Source organism: Sminthopsis crassicaudata, chromosome 2 (genome assembly GCF_048593235.1).
Source record: "Sminthopsis crassicaudata isolate SCR6 chromosome 2, ASM4859323v1, whole genome shotgun sequence".
NCBI lineage: Eukaryota > Metazoa > Chordata > Mammalia > Dasyuromorphia > Dasyuridae > Sminthopsis > Sminthopsis crassicaudata.
Genome location: NC_133618.1, coordinates 474,524,228 through 474,537,235, shown reverse-complemented (window position 1 = coordinate 474,537,235; position 13,008 = coordinate 474,524,228). Strand labels below are relative to the sequence as shown.

Sequence of the window (13,008 nt, the reverse complement as noted above, 5' to 3'; positions counted from 1 at the left end):
ATAAATGTTCAGACTTTTATTCATACTTCTAAATTTACATCTTAAATAATGATTCTCATTTCTGTTCACATCTTTCAAGTTTAGAGATTTACCTTAAGAAGGACTGACAAGTCTACTTCTTTGGTTTCCTTTAGACCAAGAGGAATCAGGGGAATTGTAAAAGTCTCCCTGTAAGAAAACACAGCAAAACCACATGAATATGTGCAATCAGGGCACTCTACTGTCAAGATCCAATTATCAATGCCAATACTTTATATAATGTTAAAAAAAAGAACCTTCTGGAATAATATGATTTAAAAACATCTATCTTTTACAAATTCACAATTCACAATTTGAAATGTGCCCTAATTTCTTAGAATATGTCCCAAACATTTCCCCATATTTCATAATTAAGTTATCTCCTCCTTCTCTCCTTTTGCTTTTCACATTGTGGCATCCCTCTATGAGATATCTCCCATTTGTATTTGCAAGCTGATCCCTCAGAGGTGGCTACTATCCCAAGTTCCTAAATACTCTATGGGTCAATAGTCTTTAAAATACAAGTCAAGAATTTCCTCTGGCCACAGAGTTCACAGTACTCTCCTGCCTCTACCTTATTAGTGGTTTCCAGGGCTAGCCAAGCTTTTCACAGATGTTAGGGACATAAAAACTAGAATCCTTTTACTTTCTTACACTACTGCTCTGTGGCTCTACCTTTAAAGAACTAAGGGAGATGTTTTACATTGACCACTTTTAATTTTGATGAACTCTTCCTAAAGACTGAATGAGTGTGCAGAGAGAATATGACTCTTATTTTTGGAGTGAGGTAAGGTGGAGTATCATTATGCTTTCTTGTCCCCTCTCAGTAAATAACCTTTTATAAATACCAACTAATGGCTATTGGTTAGTTAATATTAGGGAGATCTTAATGGGTTAAGTGATAATAGTAGAAGTAGGCAAGATGGGAACTTAATAGGGTACAATTAGAAGACATCCATAGATATCCCTAGAAACTTGTGTATAGAAGGAGCCCCCCCATATGGACCCAACTTGGGGATTGGGGCAACTCCAAAATAAGTGGCGCATAAATAATAAACAAATACCATTAAATTTTATAAAGAAGGGAGTAACAGTATCTTTTTTTTTCCTATTTAGGGTTTATTATTATTATTATTATTATTATTATAGCTTTTTATTTACAAGATATATGCATGGATAATTTTACAACATTGACAGTTGTCAAGCCTTTTGTTCCAATTTTTCCCCTCCTCCAGATGGCAGGTTGACCAATACATGTTACATATGTTAAAATATAAATTAAATACAATATATGTATACATGGAGTAACAGTATCTTAAGAAATTATAGAGCATTAAAGTAATATCTCTACATATAGAACTGCTCTTGACCTTGATTCACAGGAAAATTCTAAAACATATTGCTAAAAGGATGGATTGTGAGCATGTAGAAAGTAAAACTGTGATCATGTGGAGCTACATTTATCAAAAACAAGTCACATAAAACTAATTCCGTTTACTTTTTTGGGGCAATGTTACTAGATTTATAGCTCAGGGGAATAAAATAAAGATGATAAACATAAATTCAGAAAGTTACTGTAAAAAGTCTTCTATGGGAAAATAACTCCTATCCTTTCCTGGTCACTACAGTCCAACTGCCCCATCCTCTCCCTTATTTTTCTGGCCAAAACTGTTTTGGATTTATTTTTAATGTATCTTTTAGTTACTTATATGTGAATATGCTGTATTCCTTTAGTGCACTGAATGCAAGATTTCTGAGGGTAAGGACTTTTCTCCAGCACTTGGCACATATAGTAGGTATTTAATAAATGCTTGTTAATCAAGCAACAAATGCTTGATTGTTTGAAACTTTCCATAAAGACTATATGCCCAGGCTAAATAATGATAATAAAAGTAAGATGGATTCAGAACTAGAACTGGCTGGACCCAAAGGATAGTAAATATGAGCATGAAATCAATTTGAAGTCTTCAGTAAAATATTGCAGGTTCAGGGCACTTGGTAGTAGCAGGCAGAGAGACAAAATTGAATATATCTCCCCAAGTACCTACTTAAGTCCTCTCTCATAGTAGGTGCTAAATAAACATTTTAAAATTAATGATTAAAAAGTACAACACTAAAAATATTCCAATATATATTCTTACCTCCTCAGTTCTAATCTTTTTCTGCCACTAACTTATTCTAACATAGTAATCTAAGAAGTTACAGTTTCCCTATCTCTTTGTCCTTAATAATGGAATGAGGCTAATGTATGACATTTCACAGGATGTCACAAAAATGAAAATAGATGGTGAGTGTGACCTTTCTTTTTAGCAACAGAACACTAATGTAATGTAAGTTAGCATGTACTGTCATTTGTAATCACTCTGCATATTTTGCTTATTTTGGTGAATTCAATTGTGAGAATGCTGATTGTCTGTATAGTATACTAAAAACTTATCAGTACCCATTTTTTAAAACAGGTGATGGATATAAAAGCATTACTTTTGAAAGACACAAAGATGTTGTATAAATGGAAAATATTATGAATCCGGACAGTTATCTTTCATATTCCCATTCAAAATTTTATATATGACATGTGGAAACTATGCCTGCTTAACAATGGAAATTTGGTCATTCTAAGAAAAATATAAGGTTACATTTCTTACAAGTATTTGAAGGAAGATCCCAAAGGAGATGATCTTTTTTTAAAAATATATTTTGGCATTTTATATTACCATTGGTAAGTTTGAACTATATAAATTTATTTCTTTTTTCCTGAGGCTCTCTTCAAAATTACATTGAAGATTCCAATGGGAGCAAATAAAGCAATACATCTCTGCATAAAGAGAAATGGAGAAAGATTTTTTTAATTCACTAATGACTCAATTTTTGCTATTCTTTAAAGTATTTCTATTTTGAGAATCATGATAAACTTTTGAACTACCACTTTAAGGATTGTAACTGAAAGATCAATACAAAAGTGAGTCAAATAATGTAGTGGATATATTTCTAACTTTAAATAATTATTCAAAAACTGTTTTTCATTCATGGATTTTCCCTGAAAGGGCCACTGGCTTTAAATTATTCTTCAAGATTTGTTCAAAGCTTATTTTTCCTTATTTTTCCACTAAAAAATTAGTAGCTTAATTTATAAGGTAGTTCATATCTATAAAATTAGAATAAGCTATATCTTTAAGGTCCTCTGCTACTCTAAATCTTATATAATCCTATGACCTTTAAGTGGAAGATTTTTTGACTCGAAGCTTTTCAGAATGCAAAACTTGAACATTTTCTTTTTTTCTCTACTTAATTACTTAGTATTATTTGATCTATTGAATTTTTTTTAATATAAATTACCATAGACTATCACTTAATCAATCTTTTCAGTGAAACTCACATATCCATAACCTTTTGTTTGTTTGTTTTTAAAACTAGGTTTCTTCATCTTGCTTGGACTAAAAACACAAGGGCCACTGCTGAGCCTAACCCTACACTAGATCAACATGAGAGCTCTGACTTGCTGTTTCCAATACTGACCAGCTTGGCCCTCTTAGGCAACCTGCTGACATTTCTACACAGGGGCTCAACACATTAATGCTAAACTAAGTGTGGACACCCTACAGGCAAAGCTCACTGCAGCTCACAACTCCCCCCCCAAAATAGATAGGATTATGCCGCCCCACCCACACATTCATAGTCTTTTAACATATTTTTATGATTTTTTTTTCTTTCAACTGCTATAAAGAGTTGGGGACTGTATATAGTTGAGGACAATGATAATTATGTCTTTGTGCTTGATAAACCAGTTTCCAATACAATCAGCCATCCTAATTCAACCTACAAAACTTCTTCTGCACACGTTATGAAGAACCACTTCTTGTGACCGAGTGATAGGAGCCAAACTCTTAGCAACAGGATGAGGAAAGGATTTCTGACACTGACCACTGGCACAAAACTCTTCCTGTTAAGATGTATAACACATGAGTTCAGAACAAGTATCTTTTTGTTAAATACTTGATTCATTTCCACACACATTCAACAGGTTCATCTTTATAATTCTGGCAATCTGTTCAAAACATCTTCCAGCAATTTATAACTAACTTGTTTCTCAGAGCTATATTTGTCAGGATTTATATCAACACTCTAAATATAACATAGTTTCCTTTTGTTGTACACTTTGTATACTCAAGTTTAGTGCAACAAATAGGAACTCAAATTCCAATTTACTCATTAGAAATAGCAACACTTAAGAAACTCTGCATACCCTTTGATCCACTGGGCTTATATCCCAAAGAGATCTTAAAGAAGGGAAAGGGATCTGTATGTGCAAGAATGTTTGTGGCAGCCCTCTTTGTAGTGGCCAGAAACTAGAAACTGAGTGGATGCCCATCAGTTGGAGAATGGCTGTATGTGTGTGGTATATGAATGTTATGGAATATTATTGTTCTGTAAGAAATGACCAGCAGGATGATTTCAGAAAGGCCTGAAGAGACTTACGTGAGCTGATGCTGAGTGAAATGAGCAAGACCAGAAGATCATTATATACGTCAACAACAATACTATATGATGATCAATTCTGATGGACATGGCCATTTTCAACAATGAGATGAAACAAATCAGTTCCAACAGAGCAACTGAACCAGCTACACCCAGTGAAAGAACTCTGGGAGATGATTATGAACCACTACATAGAATTCCCAATCCCTCTATTTTTGTCTGCCTGCATTTTTTTATTTCCTTCAATTGTACATTATTTCAAAGTCCAATTCTTCTTGTACGCAAAATAATTGTATGGATATGTATGCATATATTGTATTTAACATATACTTTAACATATTTAACATGTATTGGTCAACCTACCATCTAGGGGAAGAGGTGGAGGAAAGGAGGGGAAAAATTGGAACAAAAGGTTTTGCAATTGTCAATGCTGAAAAATTACCCATGCTTATATCTTGTAAATAAAAAGCTATAATAATAAAAAGAAATAGCAACACTTCTACTTACTCTGTGTTCTGGTAAACTTCTACTGAGATGTTAAGTCCTTCCAATTCTTCCTTTAAGATCTGCAGATCTGAATTTACATAACTAAGTTCCAAGAGGACCTGATCTCGAACTTTGTTGTTTGTAGTTGCTCTGAAAAAAAAAAAAGAATAGGGGAAAAAAATGGAACCCAGTGAATTTCAGAGACTGCCCTGGGAACAGACTCTACATTGTAGGGGAGCTTTGTTGAGTCCCTTAACTGGCATTCTCAGAATTTTAAAGATTTTTTTTTAATGAGGTGGTTGAATTCTCAGGTTTCTCAAGCAATAAACTGCCAAGGTGTACCTAGGGAAATTATCCAATAAAGCCTCTAGATTACAGCCAAATAAGAGAACAAATGAAACCAAAGAATTAAAATATTATAGACTGAAAGTTGGCATGACATTTAGAGATGTGAGGAACATTTGCCATTATGAAGAGAGCAAAGAAATCTGCTAACAAATAATTTATCTGCTTGCTAGACAACACTATAATGATCAAAGGCACACTATTAAAATAAAATATAATGTGTTAAATCTTGTAGGGAAGTATTATAGAAGAATGAGTAGCATTACATCTTTAAAACGAAGAGGGAAAAAAGATGAAAGAAAACAGGACAATAGGCTCAACTATGCTTTACTCCAAAAACATTTAAGATTGAAACAAAAAGGGGCAACTAGGTAGCACAGTGGATAGAGAACCAGTCCTGAAGTCAGGAGGACCTGAGTTCAAATCTGACCTCAGACACAACACTACCTAGCTGTGTGATCCTGGGCAATTCACTTAACCCCAACTGTGAGAAAGAGAGAGATCCATTCTACCCATCTCCAACCAAAGACAACTAAACAAATATTAGTAATTATCAATTCATGTACTTGCTATCCTCTTATTACAAAATTTTTATAAGAAAAATTTATATACACACATTCTCAGAAGTAAGAGAAAGGAAAAGAGGCTTTCACAAATACTACACAATATATTTTTAGTCATGTATTTAACTGAAAGTTGTTGTAGAAAGTAGAGAATCCTACTATGCATACTGTTGGTAATAAAAACAATATGACTAAAACAAAGTTCACTCACACACACACAAACACACACACATACAATTTGCAAATGACATTATAATGATTGCATCAAGCCCTCAATGTTTTGTCTGTCTTAGAAGGAATTGGGAACAGGGCTGTCAATCTGACAGAGTTCTATTTAGGTCTGTATGCTAAAGAGTTCATTAAAAAGGGAAAAGGACTCACATGTACAAAAATGTTTATAGCAGTCCTTTTTGTAGTGGCAAGGAACTGGAAACTGAGTGGATGCCCATCAGTTGGGGAATGGCTGAAAAAGTTATGATATATGAATGTAATGGAATATTATTATACCATAAGAAATGATTAGCAAAATGATTTCAGAAAGGCCTGGAGAGAATTACATGAACTGATATAAGTGAACTGAGTAGAACCTAAAAAACACTGTATGCAGTATCAGCAAGATTATATGATGATCAACTATGTTGGATGTGGCTCTTTTCAACTATGAGATGATTCAGGCTAATTTCAACAGACTTGTAATGGAGAGAGCTATCTACATCCAGAGAGAGGATGATGGGGACTGAATGTGGATCACAGCATAGTATTTTTCACCTTTTTCATTGTTGTTATTGTTTACTTGTTTTTTTCTTTTCAATCTGATTTTTTTGTGCAGCATGATAAATGTGGAAATATATTTAGAAGAATTGTATACATTTAACCTATATTGGATTACCTATCTCTAGGGAGGGAGGGAGAAAGGAAAGGGGGAGAAAAATATGAAACACAAGGTTTTTTCAAAGCTGAATGTCAAAAGCCATCTTTGCATTTTGTAAATAAAAAGCTATTAAAATTATTTTAAAGGTAAAAAAAAACCCCACAGTTATGTTTTTGTCTACCTGCATCCTAAGCCCACAAGCAGCAGCAATCATTAGCTGTTTCTCTCCTCTGGCCAGATGGTACCACTCCTTGTTTCTACTCCTCTGGATTATTGTTCTCCTTACTGTAGTTCTTCTAGACCTCAGAGGAGCTCTCCATGCTTCCCTGAATTGTGAAGAAATAGTTGAGGTGGGGAAGAGGGAGAAAAGACTTGCCAAGGTAAAAAAAACCTGTAGCAAGAGAGGCATTTTCCTCTTACTGTTCCCCTGAGCTAGCACACCTGAGCCCTCTTTCTAGGATTCTACATGGCATAATGGTATGCCCTGGATTGATTATTTTCCATTTCATCCAATCTTTCCTCATTGCATCCTAAGCCCCAAAAGTCCAGGAAACATTCAGACACCAGGCCAAGAAGTGGCTGACTACTAAAGGGAAGTACAATGGCAGTGCCTTATGAATTATACAATAGTATATATTCAGGGTACTACAGTACAGTATTATGAGTTAGTACTATAGTATTACGACCCACAGAGTACTTGAAACATAAGAATTTTCCCTCTAGGGGGACAATCTGCATATCTCTTGAGTACTAAATAGGTATCCCAAAATGAAGTTACAGAAACAGAACATCCAACTACAAGATTAGGACAGAATTCATCATTTTGATTGTCAGGGACTTAAAAAAAACATTGGTCAGATAAGATTTGGGATAGAATCCTGTCTCTTGGATTTACGCTGTGACCCTAGGCAAATCATTTCACCTTCTGATAACTCAATTTCCTGATCCATAAAATGATAAAGTGGAGCAAGATGGTGTCTGAGGTTCCTTTCAGCTCAGAATCTATGCCTGCTTATTATCCCTGCTTAGGACATATATTAGGTGTGTGACAATAGACAAATCACCTAATCATTGGATCCTCAGTTTCCTCATCTTTAAAATGGGGATAATAATAGCTATAGGATCTATCCTACAGAGTAGGATAGATACTTTGTGAGTATCAGAGGAGATAATGTATGTAAAACTACTTTGTGAAGCTTTAAGCATCATATAAAATATTTTCCATTATCATTATTATGCAAATGGAAATCAACAAGATGACAATTATTATAAACTATAATGACTAAAAGTTAGTAGCTTTTGACTCAATTTCTATCTCGGCTGAGGATTCATTGCCAACAGGTATATATATATATGTCTCACTCCTGGGATTCTGATTTCACTTATTTGGCTCTGTCAAAGTGAGTTACTTATTGTCAGATGAAGCATGTTTTGGCCCATTTCACCCAGCAAATGTGCCTCTTGTTTTCAGCCTGATCTCTCTGTAGCAGATATGAATAACTACGTACTAGGCTTGCCTCATAGAAAAAGCAATTAGGCACTCATTCACAGGACTGAAAACAAATATCCTCATCACTCCTTTGGAACTGATGATCCGGAGTAACTGGGTCATTACTTTCAAACTACTGCAGCTGTATAAATGCAGTCTACATATTTCTGTAGTGGGAAAGAAAAGACTCATAGCTAGAAGGGGTCTTAGAAATTAATTAGTCCTATTCCTTCAGTCCCCAAATGAGGAAAAGCTACTTGCTTAAGATTATACAACATTAACTTGTTTAAAAGAGGAGCTAGGAATAACAAGATGATACAATGATCAATTTCCAACAATGAGATGATTCAGACCAGTTCCAATTGTCTTCTGAAGAGCCATCTACACCTAGAGAGAGGACTGTAGGAACTGAGTGTGGACCACAACATAGCATTTTCACTCCTGTTGTTGTTTGCTTGCATTTTGTTTTCTTTCTCATTTTTTTTCCTTCTTGATTTAATTTTTCTTGTGCAGCAAGATAACTTTATAGATATGACGAGGGGAGCCCCGAAACACTCACCCTCACTCTCATTCTCTCTCTGACTTTGGGGAGAAACTTCCTCAGAGAAGCTCTCCCTTGGGAGACCTGCCCCAGGGAATCAAGATAAAGTGGTTTCATTGGGTTATTTGAGTGGGACTAGTTGAGTGCAGGACTACTCCTACTTAGGTGGAGTTGGAGATCTAGATTTGGACCTCTAATGAATTGGAGATTAGTCCAGTGACATTCATTCAAATGGAAAATTTCAATTTCAAAAATCTCTCTCTGATTCCAACTCAAACTGCCCCACAGCCTCTAGCCAAAGTTTCAATTATAAAAACAGGCAACTTGGGGTTCATTCCTTGCAGAGGACCTAAAGTAGGAATTATGCCAAGGAACCTCTCCTTGGCATAGCTGTGACCCTCTGCCCACTGAAAAGACATTCTCTTTTCAGCATTACTCTCTTATTATCTTTCTCACTTATTTCCCTAATAAGACCCTATTTATCTCTCTGTTGGGATTTCTCTGCTAGATCTTTACTTCTCTGTTGGGAACTGCCACTAAGGAAGTCAGCCTGAAAAAGCTGACTTCTCAGTTCTCATAATAAACTTCTTTTGCCAGTTTAATTTTTAGGGTTCGTAAATTCATTTAAGAAGGACCTGCGCCGACCAGAAGGGGGTTCCCACAACTCCCGCCCTGTGCTAAACCTCATCAGATATGTGTGTGTGTATGTATGTATGTATATATATATTGCATTTAACATGTATTAGATTATGTGCCATCCAGGGGAAGGGGAGGAAAATTTGGAACACAACGTTTTGCAAGGGTCAATGTTGAAAAATTAACTATGCATATGTTTTGTAAATAAAAAGCTTTAATAAATAAATAAATAACTGAGAGATAAAATTTTAAAAAGAAAAAAAAAAGAGAGAGAGGAGCTAGGTGGTGCAGTAGATGGAGTGCAAGGCCAAGAGTCAGATTCATGTTCCTGAGTTGAAATCTGAACTCAGACACTTATTGATGTGAGCCTGGATAAGTCACTTAACCCTGTTTGGCTAAGTTTCTTCATCTGTAAAACAAGCTGGAGAAGGAAATGGCAAACAAACCACTCCAGTATCTTTGCCAAGAAAACCCCAAATGATGAGTGAAACGAGCAGAACCAGAAGATCATTATACACTTCAACAATGATACTGTACGAGGATATATGCTGATGGAAGTGGATTTCTTCAACATAGAGAAGAGCTAATCCAATTCCAATTGATTAATGATGGACAGAACCAGCTACATCCAGAAAAGGAACACTGGGAAATGAATGTAAACTGTTATTTTTACCTTCTGAATCCAATTCTTCCTGTGCAACAAAAAATTCGGTTCTACACACATATATTGTATCTAGAATATACTGTAATATATTTAACATATATAAGACTGCTTGCCATCTGGGGGAGGGGGTTGGGGGAGGAAGGGAAAAAATCTGAATAGAAATAAGTGCAAGGGATAATGTTGTAAAAAATTACCCATGCATATGTACTGTCAAAAAAATGTTATAATTATAAAATAAAATTAAAATTAAAAAAAAAAAGAAAGAAAACCCCAAATGAGGTCACAAGGTTTGGACATGACTGAAACATATGAATAACAACAAAATTCATTTAAAATTTCAGAGGCCATCATCATAAACCTTCAAAGAAACTACAATCTTGTATACATTGAACAAGAAATAACAAGGAGTCCTGAAATAAGCAATAGAATCCTGCATGCCCACTCAGGTCAAACAGTTGTGATCCCCATTTCCATACCCACATTTCTATTATTTTTTCCCCTTGTGCTCCCAGAATATTAGTCTTGCGCAGAGAAATCAGGGATTGCTTTTGTAATCTGGCTCTGTCCTCACCACCCAAAAGAAATTTAGCTTTCAGTCAGATCTGAATGTCTTTTTGAAGTTCTTCTCCTTCTTAAGCTTCATTTAACCATTGCTGAGCACTTTCCTGGTACTTAATCTTTTCTGAAATTTTGTGATTCTTCTTTCTTGTGGTTCTCCTTCTATCTAAACTCCTTTTAAGCCTTCTTTGCTAGCTCATCATTTACATTATGAGTCTTACTTGTGGGTATTTCCTAAGGTCCTAGCCCTCTTCTCTTTTCCCTTTAAACTCTTTTCCTTGGTAACTTCATCAGTTACCATGGGTTTAACTATTATCATTTTGCAGATGACTTTGTATATCTATAGCTATAAGTATATACCTATACCTCTGTGTGTGTGTGTCTGTGTGTGTATATATTTATATATACATATATATATATATGAAGACATACTATGTGTACATGTACATATTCCCTATCTCTCCCCTGAGTGTCAGTTCCACATCACTAATTGCCTATTATATATTTCACAACAGATGTTCTTTGGAACAACTCAAACTCAACAGGTCCAAAACAAAACTACATTATCTTTCCCCTAAAAAATAAAAAATAAAAACCCCTCCCTTTTTTCAAACATCCCTATTTCTGCAAAGGTACCACTATCCTTCCAGTGTCTCACATTCAAAATTTATTCATTATCATGTATTCCTCACACTTCCTTACTCCCACATTTGGATATGTGCTGCCAAATATTGCCATTTCTATCTCGACCTCTTTCTAATCTGGCCCCCTTCTTTTCTCTCCTAATTCAGGTCCTAATAACCTCTCTCCTAGATTATTGCAACAGCTTCCTAATTTGTGCCCAGGTCTCAAGTCCCTCAACACTCCAGTACATTGTATATCCTACAGTCAAAGTAATTTTCTTTAAGGGCAGATCTACCATGTTATTCCCTTACTCAAGAAAACTCCTGTGTTTTCCTATGCTTCTAAGATAAAATACAAAGTCCTCCATTTAGCATTTAAAGTCCTTTATAACTGGTTCCCATCTATCTTTCCAGTATTACTTTCTCTTCAGAATGCATCCAATCTGATTTACATTCTGTTCCTCAAACTTGTTACTCCATCTCCCATCTCCATGGGTTGCAGTCTTCTTCCTTTCTTCCAGTTCATATAGAGTCTCTCTTAACCTTTCCTTTAAGATACAGTTCAAATTATTTCTAGCCCTATGAAAAGATGATCCAAGTCACTATTAATCAGAGAAATGCAAATGAAGACAACTCTGAGATACCACTACACACCTGTCAGATTGGCTAAGATGACAGGGAAAGATAATGCAGAATGTTGGAGAGGATGTGGGAAAACTGGGACACTGATACATTGTTGGTGGAGCTGTGAAAGAATCCAGCCATTCTGGAGAGCAATTTGGAACTACGCTCAAAAAGTTATCAAACTGTGCTTACCCTTTGACCCAGCAATGTTACTACTGGGCTTATATCCCAAAGAAATACTAAAGAAGGGAAAGGGATCTGTATGTGCCAAAATGTTTTTGGCAGCCCTCTTTGTAGTGGCCAGAAACTAGAAACTGAGTGGATGCCCATCAACTGGAGAATGGCTGAATAAATTGTGGTATATGAATGTTATAGAATGTTATTGTTCTGTAAGAAATGACCAACAGGATGATTTCAGAAAGGCCTGGAGAGACTTACATGAACTGATGCTGAGTGAAATGAGCAGGACCAGGAGATCATTATACACTTCAACAACAATACTGTATGATGATCAATTCTGATGGACGTGGCTCTCTTCAACAATGAGATGAACCAAATCAGTTCCACTGGAGCAGTAATGAACTGAACCAGCTACACCCAGCGAAAGAATTCTGGGAGATGATTATGAACCATTACATAGAATTCCCAGTCTCGATTTTTGTCCGCCTGCATTGTTTATTTTCTTCACAAGTTAATTATACACTATTTCAAAGTCTGATTCTTTTTGTACAGCAAAACAACTGTATGGACATGTATACATATCTTATATTTGACTTATACTTTAACATATTTAACAGTATTGGTCTACCTGCCATCTGGAGGAAGGGGTGGGGAGAAGGAGGGGAAAAATTGGAACAAAAGATTTTGCAATTGTCAATGCTGAAAAATTATCCATGCATATAAGATGTATGCATGATACATACATCCAAACAAATGTATGAATTGTAAACATACAATGTAAACAAAAAGCTATTAAATATATATATATATATATATATACAGTTGAAGCACCATCTTTTCCATGAAGTTTTTCCTGCTCTCTTCTACTCCACTCCTATAACTTCTTACACCCTTCCTTCCAAATTTGTATTTAACTACTTTGAATATACTTCTA

General features: G+C 35.4%; 1 protein-coding gene across 1 annotated transcript in view; it reads right to left on the bottom strand.

Annotated features, from left to right (window-relative positions):
* The window catches only part of RHPN2 (rhophilin Rho GTPase binding protein 2), an 81,017-nt gene that overhangs the window by 30,909 nt on the left and 37,100 nt on the right, over positions 1–13,008 (bottom strand). Inside the window, exons 6-7 of the mRNA XM_074293234.1 lie at positions 5,002–5,130; positions 93–168 (exon numbers count right to left, since the gene is read on the bottom strand). Of these exons, the coding sequence (XP_074149335.1) occupies positions 93–168; positions 5,002–5,130 (205 nt within the window). The remainder of the gene's footprint in view (positions 1–92; positions 169–5,001; positions 5,131–13,008) is intronic.